The sequence below is a fragment of the Notolabrus celidotus genome, chromosome 12, assembly GCF_009762535.1.
Source record: "Notolabrus celidotus isolate fNotCel1 chromosome 12, fNotCel1.pri, whole genome shotgun sequence".
Taxonomy (NCBI): Eukaryota; Metazoa; Chordata; class Actinopteri; order Labriformes; family Labridae; genus Notolabrus; species Notolabrus celidotus.
Window position 1 is genome coordinate 33,305,337 of NC_048283.1, and position 22,940 is coordinate 33,328,276.

Sequence of the window (22,940 nt, forward strand, 5' to 3'; positions counted from 1 at the left end):
CTTTATCTCCATTTTCTACATTAAAATCCTGCCAGGCTGGGCCATGCTTTGAGATTCCACCTGTCATCAGTGATTGTTTACATCTAGCCATTAACGGGCTACAGCCCTGGCTAGTAGCAGGTGGCAGTGCTACAGCTTCAAAACAACATATGAGCAGCTTTAGGGGCATACATAAATACAAATATTGATAATTTGTAGAACACACTTGTAATTCTGGTGCCAATCATTTAGTTAACTAATTGCACACATCCTAACTAGATACTTTTGAATGTAAGTTATTTTAAATGTTTATTTAACTCTTTGTTGTCGCATTCATAAATTGACCTTGAGTGTCTTGAACGGTGCCCATAATTAAAATGTATGATTATTGTTGTCATTGTAACATGACGGTTCACTGTGTGGCGGTTAGGTCACTCTATCAATAAGAAACAGCAGGATGGAGATGGATAACTTTCTCAAGAGCACTTTACTGTAGCCACACTAGATCCACATAACATCAACACTTCCTTGTCACTCAATCACATGTCACAGAACCAACCAATCAGAGGCTAGGATGACCGAGCTTCAGGGAAATGTAATGAGAACCACATAAGTACATTTATCATGTTTTGGTCCCAACTACAAGATGCCGTAGAAATAATTCTAACATCATAAAACATAAATAATAACTTTAGCAAACTTATATGTAATAGTTCTATGGAAGAGGATTAGGGCCACTGAAAATATAATAACAATTAGGGTCCAATATATATTTTGTATTATTATTATATTTTTAAAAAAGGCAGAAATCTGAGAAAAATGTCAGAATTCTGAGATTAAAGTTAGAATTCTGAGATTAAATTCAGACTTTTGAGAAATATTTTTTCAGTGGCCCTAATCCTGTTCCATATAGTTCACTCTGTACATTATATTAAAGGTGACATATCACGCTTTTTTCATCAACATATATTGGTCTAAGAGGTCCCCAAAACATGTCTTTAAAGTTTATGCTCAAAAAACACTTTGAAATCAGATTTTGGTCTGCCTGAAAAACCCTCTTCTTCAGTCCTCCTTAGAACACTCTGTTTTCTCTCTGACCACGCCCCCTCAGGAAGTGGATGTGCCTCGGCTGTCCAGCACGTTGATCTAATGTTTACATGTTGGCTGAATATACACGGCTGCTAGCAGACCACGCTACTTCAACCCTCTGAATCTGATCCTGACGGAGAGGCGCCTGTAGCAGGACCTTTCTGAAGGATTGGTCACAGATTTAGTGTTTCTTGTTGTTTTATTTATCAGTATGTAGACGTGTGTCTTGGTACAAAGATACAAACATGTAGCTATGTGGCTATGCTAACTAGCGCTAGCACTTATCCATGAAAAATAAAAATCATCCACTAGATCTTCAAATCTGCAGACGTGGGGAGTAAAACCGACCTCTACCAGAAAGGCAGCAGGACCTTTCTGAACGATTTGTCACAGATTTAGTGTTTCTTGTTGTTTTATTTGTCAGTATGTCGACGTGTGTCTTGGTACACAGCTACAGCTACAGCTTAAGCTACGACATGTAGCTATGTAGCTATGCTAACTAGCGCTAGCACTTTACCATGACAAATAAAAATCCACTAGATCTTCAAATCTGCAGACGTGGGGAGTAAAACTGACCTCTACCAGAAAGGCAGCAGGACCTTTCTGAAGGATTGGTCACAGATTCTGTGTTTCTTGTTGTTTTATTTGTCAGTATGTAGACGTGTGTCTTGGTACACAGCTACAGCTACGACATGTAGCTATGTAGCTATGCTAACTAGCGCTAGCACTTATCCATGATAAATAAAAATCATCCACTAGATCTTCAAATCTGCAGACGTGGGAAGTAAAACCGACCTTTGTGTTTATTAAGACAGCCTACAACTAGCATGCCTCCCTCCTAAGCTCCTTGTTAGCACACACTTGTGCAGGTAATGAAAAACGGAGGAGGGGTTCAGTTGTATTTTATACAGTCTATGGGCTGAACAAGCTCCGAGCTCTGACTCCGTGACAGACCGGATATTGTTGTTACGTAACAAAAACACTGAAGTCTGAAACGGCTCGTTTCACACACATTTACAGAAAGGTGGAGAAATCAGAACAGGGGCAGAATGGATTCTTTTCATTCTCGGGGGGTTTGTAGACATGCCAGGGAAACATATTTCAGGTAGAGAACCATTAAAAAGTCGATTTTGCATGATATGTCACCTTTAAAATATTTTAACCCTAACTCAAATTACAAACTGACTTTCCAGTTAAAGCTTACATTATTATTTAATAAGTGACAAATTTGGGAAAAGCTGGACCTGCTCTCCTAAAAGTGTCCATCAACAGTCTGTTTGTGAAGACAGTTGGTCAACTGTATCAGCTTTGTAGACCGGTTCGTCTGCATTCACCAACAATAAGAGACACAGTGAATAGTGAAGTGAGCACATCTGAATGAAACATACTGAAACAAGAAGACTGAGGTTCCAGCCCAGCAGAGAGAGAAAGAGCATATGCCTCCCTAATGAGATATTTTCCAAAGGCCTTGTTACATGATCTTTTGATAAGAATAATGCTCCCTGACAGCTTTGTGTTACCTCTTCCTGCCTAGTTCAGGTCACAGTTTTGCCATTGTGTTTGTCCTTCCAATTTTCGTCTTCCTGTTGCTTCAGTCAGAGATCATATTGTTTAACTTCATAGAAAAGAATTGACAGCAGTGGGCATCATCATCTCTTTATAAAAACACACACATGACAAAGAAAATACAACCTAAATTCAATCTAACATACTTGTCTCTGTTTCAGGAGGGATGAGGAAGACTTAAGTCAATGGCAGTGTGAGTTCAGAGGTCAAATCCGGGCACTGAGGCAGTGGCTGAAGAGTATGGAGATGAGGCTGCCTCCTCTGGACCCCAGGGTTTGTTGAGTTTACTGTCTGATTTTTGCTGTCTGTCAACCATTCACTCTATTGTTCCACTATACACCATGTTGAAGTTATCAGAACAGTTACATCTAATGTATTACATCTATTGCTCACACTTAAAGGAGAATTTTCAGTCACATTTCAAGTTACTAGACATTAAGATGGAATTTAGATTAAAAACATCATACCTGGTTGAAAAGGCAATGTGGAATTTGACAATATACATTTATTATAGTATATTTTCTGTCAGAAAATGAGTTATAATGAAGAGGTTTTATACTCCTACACATCTTATCAAGGTAGGCTACATAATTCATCTACCATGTTTTTTCTCTCTTCCTCCTTTCTCTCCCTTCATTGTGAAAATGTGTCAACTCCTTTTATTCTGAAGGTTACAAAGAACTGTGTGCAGCCCTATGTTTCCATCACATGGGGAATTATGTCACAACATTGCTGTCATCAAGCAACAGGTCTCTACAGTATAGCTGCTGGCTCTGTTTTCAGGCATAGCGGTGCTTCCGGCTAACGGGCCGCTGTGGCTCAGTGGAAGAGTGGGTCGTCTCTCTATCCAAAGGTGGTAGGTTCAATTCCAGCTTCTGCAGTCACATGCCGAAGTGTCGTTTGGCAAGACACTGAATCCCAAATTGCTCCCAGCAGTGTGTGAATGTGTATGAGTTAGATGAGCTAATACTGATGGGCCCTTAATGTAGCAGCTTCTGCCATCAGTGTGTGAATGGGTGAATGTGACTGGCAGTCTTAAAGTGCATCGGGTGCTCAGAAAGACTAGAAAAGCACCATTTACCATTGCCATTTACTAAATGATAGCATGCTAACATGTTCAGAAAACCCACACATGCTCGGCTCATTTCCCCAGGACCAGTTCTCTAACTTTCCCCCGGATCGGGTCACTAACTTTCCCCAGGACCGGTTCACTTACTTTCCCCAGGACCGGTTCACTAACTTTCCCCAGGACCGGTTCACTAACTGTCCCCAGGACTGGTTCACTTACTTTCCCCAGGACCGGTTCGCTAACTTTCCCCAGGACCGGTCCACTAACTGTCCCCAGGCCTGGTTTACTAATTATCCCCAGGACTGGTTCACTAACTTTCCCAAACAGCTCAGAGTTTAGACAAACAGCTCCGTCTGACACCCAGAGCCGAGCTCCTCTGCGTGAACATACTACACTTCAGCCTCCTCTGCTCCGGGCGTCCCATGGTCCTGATGCCCCGGAGACTACGGAGTGATAAAACTAATAAATGATAGAAGTCCTGATTCTGAAGTTTTGTGACTCAGCACTCAGAGACCATTGTAAATGAATAATTTTCAGATTCTAGAGTTTTGATGTCTTTAGATTCAGAGTCAGACGGCTCAAACATGCAGGCTGTGAACTCTCTCTTGACCTGTCAATCAAAGAGTTAGGCCACGCCCACACAGTCCTGAGAAATGCTCAGACCTGTGAAAGAAGCTGGTTTTGAACAGAGTTTTTTCAGAGTTATGGATGTTTAATTTCACTCAGATGTTTGTTAAAGCTTAATTACACATTACATTTTGATATTCTATGTGAATTTTAAATATTCCATTTACGTTTCCAGGCCCTTTAAGCAACATTAAATTTCATGGTACGCCATCTTAAAGTTGTTAGTATTCCTGTCTGGTCCGAAGTGGTGGACAGACAAACAAACCAATAGCCTTATAATTGTAAAAATGCTAACAAAGCTAATAAATCCAAAGGGATGAACAAAAAGTAAAACTAAACTATTATCAAACAGACTGAAGATACAAGGTTTTATAAGCCTTTTTGACTGTTCAGAAGAAACAGGCTCTACTGTAAATGGTTGAATTTTTGGGCACTCAGTTGAAGGATGTGAACTGACAAATGTTGGTTACTCTGTAATGAGACTCCGGATGAAGTCAGTGAGTTGTGTTCAGACTCATTCATCCAAAAAAGGTGCAAACTCATGTTTTATTCTGGACTCAATTCATCTAAATGGCGTATTGTAGAGATGGATGGTCATTGACAACAGTATTTTAACATTTTTATCTCACATTTTTCATGACATAAATATCTGTTTACATTTAAATGACCCCAGGAAGCACCCTGTAATTATACCTTCCTATTGCTTTAGCTATGGCAGTGTAATACTTCCCCAATGCAGATCACTGCTAGTTGCTCTTATTTTAAAAGCAGTAGTTTTAGTTGCACATACTTGGAAGGTTACCGAGGTGGTCCTCCTCCACTCCTGCAGAGAGACTTCTTTAGGCCACAGGGGGACAGAGGGGATGGGGGATCAGGCTCCATTGTGCCTGGCCTGGACAGCCAGGCCACAGAAGTGCTTGGCACTGGAGGCCCCCTGCACACATGAGCGCACATACTGAAAAGATATTAGACTCCGATGGGAGGAAGAGGCAAAGGGACAGAAAAAAGAAGAGCTGGATCTTTATGGTAAGTGGACTCTGATCTGTCTATTGAGGCATTTATTGAACACCAACTGTAGATTTTGTAGTACAGCCTTTTATACCAATATTTGCTCAAAGATTTGTCAGTTACAGCCACAGTCTGACACAGTGGCACTGGTTTGGGCTAAAGAGCTCTGGGAAAGGCCCAGCAAGAGCCTTTAGAATTATACCATTTATTTCATGAAGGCTAGTTTTGGTCGTTACAGATCAGGGGGTTTGTTAATAAGCTAACTTTAGCACCAGCTTAGCAAATGTCACCTTTAATGTCACCTTTTCTCTTTTCCAATTAGACTAACTGGTCATAAAACCTGTTAAAATTGGGTTCCTCCCATTCGGTGGAACTCAGCCAATCAAATCACATCTTTCTAAAAAAGCAGCTCTGCCTCCTCTGACTTTGAATAGTGCTAATTGGATTAGCTATTTGCTAATAGCACCCTGGAACTGTTTTGTTCATCTCTTAGTTTTACGTTGCATTGATGCTAAAATAATTAACTTAGCCTTAAGATAAAGAAAAAAAAAAAAAAAATTATCTGGCTTGATTATTTTACAGCATCAAGTGAGAGCCATTCTAGCATCAAATATTATCACCAAAGGGCTCCAAAGTGCAGCAACATGGTGTGCTAATAATTGATTTGAATATCCTCAGTGTCGGCTGACTTCGCCTTCCACAATGAGCTGTGAATCAATTACACAAAAGGATCAAGAGTGCTTGATGTTTTTATTGTTATAGTAAAAATTGGTGTTGGCTGATTTAGTTATATGGTCCATTCATGTGAATGTGTTCCATTGTTCTGACTGAATGTTTGAGCCATTAATTGATTGTGTGGTTCAAGAGAGCCAAGGGACGAAATACGATCTGTATGTGAACCCGTGTGACCTTTGAAGAAGCTCACTGATTCCCATCACTAGGAACGATTTAAAGAGAACATTTTTCAGTATGACGTTCCCTTAAGTTGACAATTCTTTTGTAACTCGTTTGTTTGCGTTTCTCTGGTGACTGATGTGTGAGATGCACAGGCATGTCTTATCACGTCACAAAAGCTTGGACACTTAGGAGAGCTTCAGTCTGACCCCCAGTGAGAATGTGTGAAGCTGGACGGGTCTTTTTATCTCCACCATGCCTTTATCATACTGCATCCGACCACAGACCTTTGTCATGGTAATGCTGTTAGTCTGCTGCGCTGCTGGTTTCAGTCTGGGCCTGGGGGACTTGTTAGTTAGCAGCATGAATGAGGATATCCCTCAGCAGCCCCCTGCACACAGACCCTCAATACACAGGAGAGAGACACACCTGCTCCTTAACACCAGGCATGCACCGACACATCTTAAGCTGTTTTTCTCATGAACACTGGGATACACAGGAGCCTCAAACCGGAGGTTGTCAAGCATTGATAATAAGCTCTCTCAAATGCAAATACCATTCAGCTTGTAAATTCATAGCTTATAGACTAGGAGAGCATAAATATGAGAAACATATGCAGGACCAAGAGCTCAAGGAGCAATTCATTAAAAAAGGTGCACCCACTTCCAGAATGACATCACATTAGCCCTGGATGGATGACGTAGTCATACACTTTTTTTTTCTACTCTTTGTTCAGTTTGATATCATGGCAGCTATTCCATGAGGTCCATGAAGTAGCTACTCTAGGGCTTTTGATGGTGTCACATAGTATCCATTGGCAGATGGAGCTCTCCAGATGCCCTGGGATTAAAGATGTTCAAATTTCCAACCCTTTGGGAACATTAAGGATTCATTACAGGAAAAGTTTCCTTAAGAAAGAATGTGCGGTGCAATGAGCTCCAAAGCAGATGCTGAATGACATCTTTAGATTTTCAATTTTTTTGTCAAAAGCTAATTCCCTGGCAAATAACTAAGCTTTACATCTTGATATTTGGTGATACAGACAGATAGACCATGTGTTGTAAGCTAATCCAATAAAATCACCTCAAAATTTTACAGATATTTTGTAAATGCTTCACAGTTTATGGTCAATACTGCCATTAAAAAAACATGTAAGGTCTGATGGTTGAAAAGAAGAACTTTATCATCTTAAGGCTTTAAAACTGCATCAGTTATATCTGATGGACTGATGAATTTATCAGAGACAGAAACAGTTTCCTATAAGTGTCTTGAAGCAGTGTTTTTTTGCAAGTCGAGTCCTTAGTATTCAAGTCAGAGTCAAGTGCAGTCACCAAAGTAGAATAGGAGTGAAGTCCCTGTTATCTGAGTCCGAGTCTAAGTCCAGTCTTCATTATAGATAGTACTGTTTATCTAAGTTGGGCTCTGAACTGTTCACTGTATGAACTTTGGATGACTCTGCAGGAAATTTTCCATGTGTTAAAAAAAAATGAAGATTCTCTGACTAATACTGTTGTCCACAAACGTGCCTTACGCCTTTCTCAGTGAGGCTCATTCCTAATGTGGTGGGATCACAACAGGTGTCTAACAAGCTCAAAATTACCTTCACCAGAATTTTAACTAACCAAACACTGACCCAATGGTCATCCTGGACAGACGTCTGTGGAAGTTTGTCCTCCCTCTTCTTCTTAGCACTTCTTTAACATATCATACATGTTGCACTGCTCTTGTTTGCATTTACTGTCAAATCTTCAAAATCAGAATGCAAGATTTGTGGCGCTTCCTAAAGCTGGGGCTGGTAGTCAGATTTAGATCCACTTTTTGTTCTACTGGTTAAAATTATCTTTATGTCCCGATCATACTATGCCAATCAACTCAACTTAACTTTACAGTATTTATATAGCACTTTTCATATATATATATAAACATGCAGCCCAAAGTGCTTCACAAAATAATCAGAGAGACAGAAAACAACAGTAATGGTTATAAATAAAATACTTAAAAATGAAATAAATCAACACAGTTAAAATTGTAAATTCTAAAAATTAATAAAATACTTAATATTGGAAAGAAAAGATAAAAATAAGGTGGCATTGACAAGATCAGATGAGTACAAGAAATAAATAGATAAATAGATAATTAAATAAGATAAATACATTTTAAAGCAATGATTAAAATAATAATCAATATATAATGTGTTCTTAAAAAAGAGGTATAAAAAGCTGCTATCTACAGCCGGAGTAAACCTGGGAAAACATCAACCAATCCCTGCAATCAGGAACCAAATGATGAAACCAATCAAATCCTGTCCTGACGTTCTGCCCGCCTCCTGCAGAGCGTACATTTCATGTTTGTTTGTGTTTTTAACTTTCACTATGAGACATGAGTTGACGTAGTGCCAAAACACAAACCATCTGCTGAGGACCGGTTTTGAATCAAGGGGTGAAGGAGTTAGAAGGAGTCCTGAGGAAATGCTACATTCAAATTCATGCTAGTTTTCCGTGACTACCAACCCTAGCTTTAAGGCATCCTGGTAGGAGGTGTTTTGCTGAACAAGACAGCATGTGAATGCAGGTGCAGACGAAGCTCTTGCTTGTATAAAGTATATATTAAAAAAAACTGATAAAACAGTCCTCCCCTCAATCTTCCTAGTCCTACTGCAGTCAATGCTCCAGCTCCAGTCTAAGCCCCAGTGACAAGTGCTCAAGTCCGAGTTGAGTCACAAGTCATGAAAATCAGGACTCGAGTTGAACTTGAGTCTGAGTCCTGGACTTGGACTACAACACTGTCTTAAAGCATCCTTAATGGAACAGATTACTTCTACAAATGTTCTTGGATACAATGTCAGCAGAGTTATTCCAATTTATCAATGCAACGTTTCTCTCCCCCTAGTGTCTGAACATCATGTCACTGACAAGTCAAAATGACATCTCTTCACTTTGACAGTCAGTTCTAGGTCAAAAGTTCTCCTTTTGGTCTCCTGGACCCCCCCTGCTGATGAGACTCCTCTGGATAAAGGCTCTCTGTGTCTCTTAAAGGTCTCTGGTTTCCCTGGATGTGGCAGATGCTGCATCCCAAATAAGCCGTGTACACACTACTTACAAACAGACCCAGGAAGAGGGGTGAGAGATCACAGCCTATTATCCTCTGCTCTCTGTTTCTGACAGCCAGCAAACAGCATCCTCGCCGTCTGACGCTGTCATAACCTTTAGGGACAAATAAGGGAGGGGGCGGGGCTTGTTTTTCTTGCTGTGAATAACTCACAAAACAGATGATTTATAAGATGGAGTGAAACAGTTTTGTTTTACCATCTTAAGATAAGGTTAAATCTTACATCCACTTGTTTTTGTCCTATTTGGTGAGTCAGATTGATTTTAAACTTTTGCCCTTTCGATCCCCTCAAAGGGACGGTTTTTGATTCACACGCTTTATCAGAGTTATCGGCAATCTAGGGCCTCTTTACTGCTTCCCTTGCTCAAAGGAAAAACTTTTGGACTTTTGGGTGTAAATCCCTACTTCCTGAGAGAGAGCAGTTGCATAAAACACAGAGAAGATGGTGTTTGTACCCCTCCGTCCCCAAGTGGCTAAATCCTTGTCTCCTTCACGATTGTTGTGGTACATTTCCAGTGTCCGGGGAGCCCAGCAGGGCCCAAGGAACTCAGCGGGGAAGCACATCAGCCTTTCATCCACTCTTCTTGGAAGCAGTTTCTGTTGGTGATAAATGACAGTGTGCATGCTGAATGGTGCTTCTGGTTTGACCCTTTCAAGGGACCCCCTCTTTTTTTCATGTCTCATGAAGAGGACTAATTACCATGCTCTGTAGAGGAGCCATTGAGGTCTTATTTAATTTGGAGGCAGCGGAGAGGTTGAGATCGGAGAGGAGGGGGGGAAAACCAGCCCGTAAAATTAATCTTTTTTTTCTCTCTTTCTCTCTGGTCCTTTGACACATGGGATCTGTGATCACATTTAGACTCCCATTGGGCCTTAATTTTGAATCACATTCATTTGGAAACTCATTTTATTCCATCTCCCGACCTTGCCGCTCTATTATCACTGCATGTTGGAGGCATAATGAAGGCTGCAGGCAGAGAAATGAGCTTTCTTTCTTGCAGCCAGTAGCAGCTTATTGCATCACCACATAGCTCAGCGTGCCAGTCGCTCTTTAGCCACATCAGCTCCCGTCTTCTTAAGAACTCTGTGCATGCTCTGTGTGCACCTAACTGTGAAATGGAGAGGAGAGATTTTTGGCAAAATCATTTAATTAGTACAGAGGGGAGTGGAGGATCCTGAAAGCTGGGATCAGGTGTCGTGGTTTTACAACAATGTCTTCCTGGCAAAGTGGTGCGTCAACACTGCCAGCTCAATTCAGATAAAGAAAGGGGGCACAGGGAATGTGGGCCTTGCTTGCTCATTAAACAGCTTAAGACATTAGCCCCCTGAGTGACCCAAAGACACTTCTATCTGTGAGTTTGTGAATCTTTTACAGCTAAATGTCTGATCTGTGTCCAAAACTGATCACAATATATGACATCCCTCCCGCCCTTTTTTTTTAACCACTCTTCAAAACTCTCCAAAACTGTGAGATTCAGGACATCTTCTGAGAGTGAGAACTCTTGCATCAGCACTGGAGTACTCAGGGGTTAAATAACTTGACCCTGCAGGGGTCATTCTATTCAATTCACTCCCTCTCTCCGTCTTGTAGGCCACACTGACAGGCATTTTCACTTTTTTTCACCCTTTTCTTTTGTTTTTATCACCATTTGCATAAATTACAGCTGGAGCAGTGTGTGTGTGTGTGTGTGTGTGTGTGTGTGTGTGTGTGTGTGTGTGTGTGTGTGTGTGTGTGTGTGTGTTTTTCAAGGGGGGGTGTGGGTCAAAACGGGGCAGTGATGTTGTGGAAAAGGAAGAATTAACCACCTATTTTTACAACCACAAGCAGCTTTAGTGCTCATTCCTTGAGGTTGCAGAGCTACTGAAAGAACAGCCGAGTGGACAAAAATGACTGATAAACTGATTTAAAAATCTAGAACGGCAATCCTTTATGGAAAATGTAATAGTGCAAATAAAAAACTTGCTCCATCCTTGTTAAATTTTGCTTATCAAGGTCTTTCTTAGCTGTTATCTCAAATGGCAGGAAGTATTCTCAATAGACCACAATGGCTTCTGTTATTCCACCGCTTGGTCCAGAATAAAGTATCCAAATAAACCATTTTGGGTAACACTTTACAATAAGGGTCCCTTAATAAGCGTTAGTTAATGCATTATTAAGCATTAATTAACAGTTTAATAATAGTTTAATAATCATCATAATGTATTACCTAACATTAACTAACACATTAGTTAATACATTAATAAGCAGTTAATTAATGTCCACCGCTCAGAGTTAATTAATACATTATTAAGCATTAATAAAAGTTACAAAACTTAATTAGTTAACCATTAGTGAATGCTTTCTGGACCCTTATTGTAAAGTGTAACACATGCATCACTTAAGTAACACATTATAAATGCTAAACTGCCTCATAAGCATAAGCATAAGCGTGTGCATCACTTTTAAGTGTCCTCTGGAAACACTTCTGTTGTGTTGCTGTCTATTTGCAGCGCGTTTTTCTAATGTATTGTGTTGTGGTCTTTGCATCGCGTTTTCTAAATGCTGCGCATGTGTTGTCAAATTGATGAAGATGTTTTCTTAATTTTCTTGTGTTTTGTCTTTTTGCATGTGTTTTCTTAAGTTGCAGTGCTGTGAGCTCTCAGGGCCACCGTACTTCTCTGTGCCAGTTGAGATGTTATCTGTGATTATCTGTTTTATTCTAAATAAAATGTGTTGAATTCTTTATATGTGTTGCTTCAACTACATTTCAACTCATTTTGCTTCAGCGTATGTGTTACCTAAGAGATACATGTGTTACACTTTACAATAAGGGTCCAAAAAGCATTCACTAATGCTTAATTATGGTTAAGTAATGCTTATGAGGCAGTTTAGCATTTATAATGTGTTACTCAAGTGATGCATGTGTTACACTTTACAATAAGGGTCCAGAAAGCATTCACTAATGGTTAACTAATTAAGTTTTGTAACTTTTATTAATGCTTAATAATGTATTAATTAACTCTGAGCAGTGGACATTAATTAACTGCTTATTAATGCACTAACTACTGTGTTAGTTAATGTTAGGTAATACATTATAACGATTATTTAACTATTATTAAACTGTTAATTAATGCTTAATAATGCATTAACTGACGCTAATTAAGGGACCCTTATTGTAAAGTGTTACCCAATTTTGTCACATATTTATTATTACCATTAGTTGAAATTGAATGAGGTTTTTTTTGTTTGTTTTTTTTAACAATATATTTATTGTGTTTTATATGACAAAACAAATACTAATGGTACAATTGACATAAAATATACATTATATCGAAATTCAATGAGTTAAAAATAAACCACAAGGTTTAAACTTTGGTTTGAATAAATTATTTTACATGTGTTGCCATGAAATGTAATCACTTAAAGGCATGTAAATATGTAATATTTTGCACCATTTAGCAGAACAGACTTGATAGAAGTAGAATAATACTCATAGGTACGTTTGAGTTAGTGTTTAATCACCTTAATATAAATAACATCTAGTATAATATCTACATAAGGAGCAGGTCCCCTTACAGAGGCCGCCATCTTGCACTGTCATGTTTCTGTTTCACAGGAGGACAATCTGTAACATACGTGTTTTTGTATTTAGTGAGTGGCAATGTGAAATGCACCTCTCACTAATTCAGTGCCCTGAAGAATTTGTACGGACAGGTGTCAAGTCAAGTCAAGTCAACTTTATTTATATCGCACATTTAAAAACAACCAGTGTTAAAGTGCTTTACAAGGTAAAAAGTCAAAAGTACATGAAAACAAAAACAAACAACACAACATATCAGGATATTAATGTCCTCCTCACCAGGAGAAGGCCAAAGAGAAGACATGGGTCTTCAACAAAGGTTTAAAACATTCATCAGTGGGGGCCGATCGTAATTGGAGTGGCAAGCCATTCCAGAGCTTGGGGGCCGCTGCTGTAGAGGCTCGGTCGCCCCAGGTTTTAAGACGAGTTTTAGGCACATCCAGGAGCAGCTGGTTTGTTGACCTCAGTGCTCGAGCTGGGTTGTGAACATAAAGGATATCGGTCAAGTAGGATGGTGCCAATCCATTTAAGTCCTTGTATGTTAAAAGTGCAATTTTAAAATCAATCCTGTGACGGACTGGGAGCCAGTGGAGAGCACACAGCACAGGTGTGATGTGCTCCCTCTTTTTCCTGCCAGTCAGGAGGCGAGCTGCAGAGTTTAGAACAAGCTGCAGGCGCTGAATAGACGACACGTCTAAGCCCACATACAAGGAATTGCAATAATCAAGCCTAGAAGTAATAAAGGCATGGACCACTCTCTTTAAATCTTTGGGAGGGAGGTTTTTTACCTCAGCTATAAGTCTCAGCTGGAAGAAGCTGGACTTAACAACAGAAGAGATTTGTTTTTCAAATTTAAAGGCACTGTTGTAATAAACACCAAGGCTCTTCCTTAGGAGTGAATATTTGCTGCAAGAGGGCTGAGAGTGCTCCCATAGAACCGTTGGGGCTGTCAAAACACAATGACCTCAGTCTTTTTCTCATTCAGGTGCAGAAAGTTTAGGCTCAGCCATAACTTGACGTCGTTCAAACAGTTGAACTAGGACTGCAGGGATCCGTTCCTTTTTAAGCTCAACGGCATATAAATCTGCACATCATCAGCAAAACAATGAAATGAGACGCCATATTTCTAGAAAATAGATCCCAGGTGTTTTTGTTGGTTAACATTTTGACATCACTGATACTACACCAATGTGCTGGGGGGGAGGGTTCAATCCAGAATGTGACAGCTAGATTCCACCAAATATTCCCATTCCTATACACTACACCTTTAAGAGTCTCAGACGAAATTGAAAGAGTTTAGGTCTTAATTTGACCGAATTCTAATTTGTCCAATACAACTTTTAATGAGCCAATACCAGAAAAAATGAAGGAGCCTCCCATGGTTGCTAGCATTGCTGCGGAGAGTCCTTTAATGAATAAAGTAAGAATATTCATCTTTGATAGTATTCAAATCTTAAAAGGTACAAACCCTGAAAGACACTTTGGCAGAATATGCTGGTCTTTGTTCATGGAGTGACACTATGATCCTGTTGTCTACAATGAATAAATCAGGTCTCTGCACAAGCCTCATACAGGATAAACTCAGTTTGTATTGACATGTTCAGAGACATCCCACTCACATGTAACACTGAAGGCACTCTGCTGAAGCGAGTGGTATTGATTATGTGATATTTTACGAGGTGATATATGTACGTACACAATGGAATGCATGGAAAGAGAGAGGGGGATACATTCCTCCCACGCATAGAAGATGTTATTCCCTGAAAGCAATGCCTGACAGAATAAATACATGCAAACTGTATCTGTCTTGAGAAATATAACCTGCAAATAAAATCAATAATTAAACTTCTCTTTTTATACTTTCTCCTCTAACCAATCTGAACCCTCAAATGAATGACCTTTCAAATTAGGAAGGAGGCCAAGTCCCTGGTATGTGCATGAATGTGTGTTTATAGTCAAGACAACGTGAGAGAGAGTGTGTGGGTGTGTGCTGTACATGCATGCACGCATTCGGCGGATCAAGCGATTGCTTGATCATTTGGTTGGCTGGACAAAGACAGAAGGAAAAGAATAGAGAGGGCAGGATTTGGGGCGTGAAGACTCTCTGTGTAAGAGTCACCTGTAAGCTTTTGTTTGATGTTACTGCACCTTGTACACGGTGTGATTGTTGGTCTGTTATTACTGGAATGTAAAGTTGAATCACATTGGACAGGATTGGTTGAGATGTAAAGCAACGACTCCAGACATTGAGAGTTAATGTTGCTGTAGTGGAGTTTGCTTACAGTATGTTTGGTGTTGTGCATTTCTAAGGCAAATATTGTGACTTCCTGCAAAGTGGAATGATAGAACTTCACCATAGGGGTTCTTCCTTTGCTTTACCATGCCAAAAGCAGAGAAAAGACTCTGCATCATCATCCCACTGCTTTTATTTGTGTGTATGTGTGTTTTCCTCCAGCCCCTTTGTTTATGGGACAGAGTTTGCAATGGCTGGAAGTGAGTTGAAAAGTAATCTGAGATGTTTTACAGTAATTAGTCGTCTTTGTTGCTGCTGTGGAGACTGCTGCACTGGCTCTGAATGGGGAAGGGGGGGAACTGCAAGGGGGTTGGGGGTGAATGTGTGAGTGGGATGGTAGCAGGGTGGGTGTGGGTCCCGTCTTCTTTTGTAGCCTGCACTTCTCTCCTTCGCCATCGAGAGAGGGAATGGGCTGAGGCAGCTGTCACTTAACATGTGAATGTTCCAAGGGGCGGCCCGGGGGTCTTTAGAAAACTCTCCTTTTTTTTTGCCCCCCACCCAACCCATTTTTCAAGCAGAAGCAGCATGGAGTTTGTGAGCCACAGTCGGACCCAGAGGAGGGGCTTTGTTGGATAAGAAGAGGGAGAGAGTGAGAGAAAAAGCCTGGGGAAGGTAAAGGGGACACTTTGCCGCCTAGCTGCCGGGTACAGGAGCAACCTGAGCAGAATGCTGCCGCCGCCTTGTCGTTATATGGAACTGGCACGATCTGAACTCTATGTGAAAACTGCTCTTGGCTGGGAACTGTGGGAGTTCAACTGAGCCGTTGGAATACATTGTCTCCATCTGGGCGCACTATCCCATCGGCGGCGTTAACAAGGAAGGAATTCCTCTATCACAGCTCCCACAACAAAGAAGAAAGGGAGAGGAGCAGAGCTGGTGGGAGGAGAAGTGAAGTGAGGGGAGGGGAGGGGAGGGGTGCACTGAGAGGGGAAGGGAGGACATTGTTTGCCTGTGACTGTGGGCAACGGGAAAGCATGAGTTATCAGGGCATGTGTGAGTGTGTTTGGGGAAGTGTATTTGTATGTGAGCATCTGTGAATGAGCAGACTTGATTGAGTGTGTGTTGTTTAAAGTATGCCTGTGTATGTGTGTGTGAGGAGCCTTCAGTTTGGGATGTTGGAGCTGGGAGGCCGTTCAAAGGATGCTCAAACAAAGCTGGATTTTTCCCCCCTCTCTCTCCCCCTGTTTTTTGAATGGTGATTGAGGACTGGCTGGATTCCTTTACTCATGCTGTTTGGCTCAACTGTGCTTCAGGGGTAAGTGTGGTTCTCGTGAGCTTCAAACCGCCAAAACTGCCAGTTAGTCAGGATTGGTCCAGGGAGAGTTGGTCAGTGATTTAGGGATCCATGTGACATTGAATTAGTTGTGGCTGGAGGATTTTTTCTTCATTAATTCTGAACAAGTGTAAAAAGCAAATGCATGAGGCAAAGAAATACTCCAGTAGATCCAACATTAGTGTGGATGGATCCCTCTGATGTAAGTACATTTTATTTCATTCAACAGTTAGTTCCTTGTTAGCAGTTTTTATGGCAGGATTCAAATAACATGAGCACACTTTAGGAAAAAAATCTTATTCACATAATTTCACTACATCCACGCTGATATTTGGTTCCATAAAATACCTTTTGTTGTTGCGCTTTTAGAGGGCTGTCTTTGAGATGTACTTTGTGACCTTGTATACAATATCCACCCTAAGATGTTATGAGTCTCATGGGTGAGTGCACAGCTGCCACCTCTGATTAGGGACCACTACCCTGATTGCTACTTCAGGACCTCCCTTAACAGAAGCAGACACACAGCAGTGACACCACATGATGGGGCTCTACTGTTGTGATTGATGATTATTGTTCTTCTACTTAATACTGCCCTCTTTTATCATGCAATTACTAAAATGTGGGACTTGTTTTTCCATATGCATTGATATATTTGGTTCAATTGGCATTATAAATAAATTAATCTTTCATGAAAATATTGATGAAAGTGTAAGCCCAAACATTGGAATACAAGCAAGCATGTCACCCCATTGAGATTAAGCTAAGAATTAGATTTGAACAACGGAAGCAAAGTATTTCCTCTTTTCTGAGCCATAATTTAAAGATTCGTATTGATATTATCTTTGACGTTTCTTAGAAAAAAACCTTTACTATGGTTGTAATCAAATTCATCAGGAAATGGACTGCAGTCATGTGTCATAAATCAGTTGAGAGCAGAGAAAGGGTTGGGCTGAATTAAGGGCCGTTTCAAAACAGGTTAAGTGATGGGATGGTTAGGTCATCTGCAATATGAGTCAAATGGTAAAGTGGTCCTCCAATTCCCCCTCTAGTACCATTATACCAGAAAGAGAGGTGCATATCAAACGCAGGCTTGGGGCATTTTGAGAGGGCTTATGTGTGCTTTGATTGTAGGAGAATGTAGGTCATGGGATTTTAATACTCTTTCATGTGATTAATGCTTAGTTTAAAAAAAAGTAGGTTGTACATTAGTGTCTGAGCCGCTTCATGGTTACAACATGGCAGTATATTTGCATGTTTATGTCTAATAACATCCCTCTGGTAGTGCGCCATGTGCTCTCTAATGAGCAGCATATCGTGGCTTACTGTACGCTGCAGTGAGATTACTGTAGAGGCAAGCGAGTAATTTATGAAACAACCGCACATGCTGAGCAGTAACCAGACACGGCACACCCTCTCTTTTGAATTGTTAACCCATGTGAACACGGCCACAGGCACTCTCTCTGTCCTCCTCAGGAGACCGCTGGGCAGTGATCTGAGCTAACTGGGTAATCATTGATCCAGAGGCTGAGGCTTTGTCTGGGCACCACTCTCTGATCAGACTGTGTGCTCCCCTGTGGATCTCTTGACTGCATCATCTGCTCAGCAGAGACATGCATGATGTTGGTAATTACTGGGCTAATGCACATGGAGGCATCACATAAAACTGGGTCATTTTCTACAGTCCCATTTAGTTAAAAGCTGTGATATATGGTAATTATAATTAGTTTCATACTTGGGAGACACGCTAATGAGTTCTGATCTATTTCAGAAGTGGCATGGATATTGACAGTTTGAGTCCTCATAGGCTGCAGACTTTCTTTGTGTCTAACCTCTGGCAAGATTAAAGAGCTGCATATTCAGCATAATCCCGTCTGACAGCAGCATGACTGCAGCATGTGATTGTACCCATACAGCACTTACAATCCACCCCTTCTGGATTTTCAAGCCAGCCAAAAAATCCCTCGCCATGATTTGGAGAACCAACAGCCCAATTGCCCCCTTGTCAACCCATATTGCCCCCCAACAGATCTTTAGTCACCAAGCTTGACCTGAGGTGACCTGTATAATTCTGAATGGAGTGGTCCAACCCCGCCTCAGAGAGAGGACCCGGCTCCGACAGGGACCCTCCCTGTGATCTCCTGATGGGCTCACCTCAGTTCCTCTAGATCAAGATAATTACATTCACCTTTAACCCTTTTGTCAAAGCATTGAAGGCACAGAGCAGAAGAGGAAGCAGACGGGCTGACACAGTTTGAAATTGTCACTGCCAATCAGTCTTTTCAGTGATGTACAAGTTTTGCTCCAGCAAGATGCTGATGGGAACCCTACTAGCTCTACTTGGATCATGACGGAATAGCATTCACATTGCTGTTCTTCCCCAACATACCGTATTAGTTGCACACTTAGGTGCTTTGTTGATTGCTGTATGGTTTCTTTACCCTTCCCCCAAACTTCCGCCATGCCACCCTGTGTTCCAACCCCCCCCCTCTTGTTGTCACCCAGGAGAAATGAGTCCATGTTTGCGTTTTTATGGCTGTCATATTTGATCAGGACCTTAACGGGTTTCCCAGGACTGGTCCAGGCTAAGTTAGAGAAAAAGCTGGCTGTTTGCCATTGGTACTCTGTGCCAGGCGCAACAGTGGGATCCTCGACAAGCCTGTCACATTGATTTCTAAGCCCGGAATATTTTAGTTGGTGATGTGGGATAGATGGGGAGCATGTGTTTATGTAGTTAGAGGAAGACAAAGGGTCAGGGACTATCTAGGCCAAGTATCCCTGCTGTAGTTCCCTAAGGTCTGTGCCAAGAAACAGCAATGTTGGCACAAAGATTTAACAAGTAAAGGGTAACTGGTTGCATTTTGTCTAATGTGAGTTTCCTGAAAATATAAGCAGTGGTAATCAATTCTTTGTAGCTTTAAAACAGGGAAGTTGTACTCTTAAAGACAGGAGTGATGGTATATGTTCTGGTGATGTACATAATGAGCATTTGTTCACTGCATGATGACCCAGAGCCCCCTTGTCTTATTTTAGGTAGCTGAAGGATCTCCTGCATGCATGGCCAAGGGGCCTTACCTCACCTGTTACCTCACTAGCCTCTGGGCTGAAGGATTATGGGTAACCTCATCAGCAGGCCCAGCTGCCTGGGCCAGAAGTCCAAGCATGTGAGGTCGGACGAGGCTTTCATAAAGGAGTGCTACCAACGAAGAAGAGAGTGGCAGCTTCCAGAAAATCATGGAGAAGCCAAACAGGAAGTTTCTGTCAAGGACGACCCAAAGGAGGATGCCATCACAGAACAAGATTTGGAGTGTGACAAGGAGTTGGAGGAAATTGAGCTCAAGAGAGAAGAGGGGACGCAGACTCCTGTTTCAGACACACTCCTACGCAGCTCTCCTGCCTCCACAATCAGGAGCACCAGTACTCTGGAAAATGCGTGGCACAACAGCCCTTCTCCCATAAAAACATCACGTAATGGGACACTTACAAGGAGGACAGTGCCACCAGAGTACACCAGATCCCCCCTGGCTCATCCAGAGAGGAGTTCTGCAGAGAGGAGGGCCAGTTTCCAGAGAAGAGACTCCAGAGAAGGAAGTCCCTGGTCCTGGAAGACTTTGTCATCAAGAGAGGTTACAGAGGTGACCGAGGTGACCGAGACGACCGTCACTGAGATTGTGGAAGTTACTGAATATCCGTCAGGACAAGGAGGTGATCCTGTAGTCACCAGAACCGTTAGAGTCCTGAATGGTGTCGCCGAGGAACTCGCTGAGGTTTATAAAAACACCTACTTTCAGACACGTGTCGGCTCATCTGTGTTCCATTCATTCTTACCTCTCCTCATCTGATCCTTCCATTCTGACCTTTTCTCTTCTTTGAATCCATGATGTTGGGGAGGGTCTTTTGGAGATGGTAACTAAACGATATGAAACTGGTATGTCTTTATTTTGCAGCTCCAAAGTGATGGCCACTCAAGCTCAGACCAGGACTCCAGCCTGGATAGATGGAGGGTATGTTTTAACCCTTAGAGGCCCTGGGAACCCAAATCAACAAAAACGTTCTACCTATGATATTTCAGACCATATGTAAATACAAAAAACTGTGTAAAAATATTAGAACCCAACTTTGATCAATTTTTCAAAGATATGTTCAATGATGTTTTTTAACAAGTTTTCACACTGGGTTTTAAGGGGGCTGGTTTAACCTGATATTTATTAGGCTACGTAATAAATATCCAACCAATATTAAATGAAACACTGAGTCACGTGCACACATGTTCAACAAATCTACTCCGCTCCTGCTCAGACCGTATCCTGACGTCTCAGCTAATTCCCCTCAGTGTTGTCTTAGCTGTTAGCTTGTTTGTTAATCATGTCCTGCCTGTAATCTGTCTGTATAGCTGTCTCTCTGCTCTTTGCACCGCTGTGCTCGTGTGTCCCTGTCTGCACATCCACCGCTGAAGATGACAGCTTGTTGTCATTCTTCTATTTTCATAACTGTGGTAGATTTGGGGAAACTTTGGGACGCGGTTGAGTTGAGCCACGGCCAAGTGGCTAAAGCAGTCCCGCACATGCTCAGCTCATTTCCCTCAGGACCGGTCCACTAACTTTCCCCAGGACTGGTTCACTAACTTTCCCCAGGACCAATTCACTTACTTTCCCCAGGACCAGTTCACTAACTTTCCCCAGGACCAGTTCACTAACTTTCCCAAGGACTGGTTCACTTACTTTCCCCAGGACTGGTTCACTAACGTTCCCCAGGACCAGTTCACTAACTTTCCCCAGGACTGGTTCACTAACTTTCCCCAGGACCAGTTCACTAACTTTCCCCAGGACTGGTTCACTTACTTTCCCCAGGACTGGTTCACTAACTTTCCCCAGGACCAGTTCACTAACTTTCCCCAGGACCGGTCCACTAACTTTCCTCAGGACCGGTCCACTAACTTTCCTCAGGACCGGTCCACTAACTTTCCTCAGGACCGGTCCACTAACTTTCCCCAGGACCAGTCCACTAACTTTCCCCAGGACCGGTCCACTAACTTTCCCCAGGACCAGTCCACTAACTTTCCCCAGGACCAATTCACTTACTTTCCCCAGGACCAGTTCACTAACTTTCCCCAGGACTGCTTCACTAACTTTCCCCAGGACTGGTTCACTAACTTTCCCCAGGACTGGTTCACTAACTTTCCCCAGGACCAGTTCACTAACTTTCCCCAGGACCGGTTCACTAACTTTCCCCAGGACCAGTCCACTAACTTTCCCCAGGACCAATTCACTTACTTTCCCCAGGACCAGTTCACTAACTTTCCCCAGGACTGCTTCACTAACTTTCCCCAGGACCGGTTCACTAACTTTCCCCAGGACTGGTTCACTAACTTTCCCCAGGACTGGTTCACTAACTTTCCCCAGGACCAGTTCACTAACTTTCCCCAGGACCGGTTCACTAACTTTCCCAAACAGCTCAGAGTTTAGACAAACAGCTCCGTCTGACACCCGGAGCCGAGCTCCTCTACGTCCACATACTACACTTCAGCCTCCTCTGCTCCAGGCGTCCCATGGTCCTGATGCCCCGGAGACTACGGAGTGATAAAACTAATAAATGATAGAAGTCCTGATTCTGAAGTATTTTGTGACTCAGCACTCAGAGATCATTGTAAATGAATAATTTTCAGATTCTGGAGTTTTTATGTCTTTAGATTCAGAGTCAGACGGCTCAAACATGCAGGCTGTGAACTCTCTCTTGACCTGTCAATCAAAGAGTTAGGCCACGCCCACACAGTCCTGAGAAATGCTCTGACCTGTAAAATAAGCTGTTTTTGAACAGGTTATTTTACAGGTCAGAGCATTGAGCTTGATTACACATTTAATTTTGATATTCTATGTGAATTTTAAATATTCCATTTACGTTTCCAGGGCCTTTAACCTCTTCTTGTATTTACAGAACAAACCCGGTCTGATCATGTTTCACCTTCAGTACATTTCATTCATACATACCTAAGCTAATACCTGGCAATGGTCTTTCTTAAGGGAACAAGATCTGCCTTGGCGCTGAGGGATGCATCAACAGATCCTGAGTCATTTCTCCAAAACCTGGACGCTTTGCTCACATGGGTCAGCGAGATTGAGGAGCTCACTGCCAATCAGAAACCTCCATCTTCAGAGGTCAAAGTGGTGAAGGCACAGCTTCAAGAACAAAAGGTCTGTTATCCCTGACATCACACAACCTCATTTCTTGTTCCAAAAAACTCAAGTGCGATCCCAGGGGAATACACCTGAATGGTTCACCTATAGAAAAGTGTGCTGCAGGTCTTAGAAACTGCTCAACTGCTTCCTTTAGACTTTAAATGCAGTTCTATTCTGCAGTGGATGGGTGGCGTTCAGAGCCACAATGAGCCTCAGTGAGTCATTGTGAACATTTCCTGGGGGTACGAGAAAAAGGGAACAATCTCACCTTTCAGCTGTAATCACACCCATTGTGGGTTCT

General features: G+C 41.9%; 1 protein-coding gene across 2 annotated transcripts in view; it reads left to right on the forward strand.

Moving 5' to 3' along the window:
• The first annotated feature begins 482 nt into the window (after positions 1 to 482).
• Positions 483 to 22,940, forward strand: part of macf1b (microtubule actin crosslinking factor 1b) — a 54,245-nt gene continuing 31,787 nt past the window's right edge. The window contains exons 1-5 of one of the 2 annotated variants that reach the window (XM_034697114.1): positions 483 to 574; positions 2,796 to 2,907; positions 19,497 to 20,230; positions 20,411 to 20,467; positions 22,484 to 22,654. In XM_034697114.1, coding sequence (XP_034553005.1) covers positions 19,577 to 20,230; positions 20,411 to 20,467; positions 22,484 to 22,654 — 882 coding nt within the window. In that variant the 5' untranslated portion in view covers positions 483 to 574; positions 2,796 to 2,907; positions 19,497 to 19,576. Of the gene's footprint in view, positions 575 to 2,795; positions 2,908 to 16,036; positions 16,449 to 19,496; positions 20,231 to 20,410; positions 20,468 to 22,483; positions 22,655 to 22,940 lie in introns of those variants that run through there. The other variant, XM_034697113.1, reaches the window with a different exon arrangement.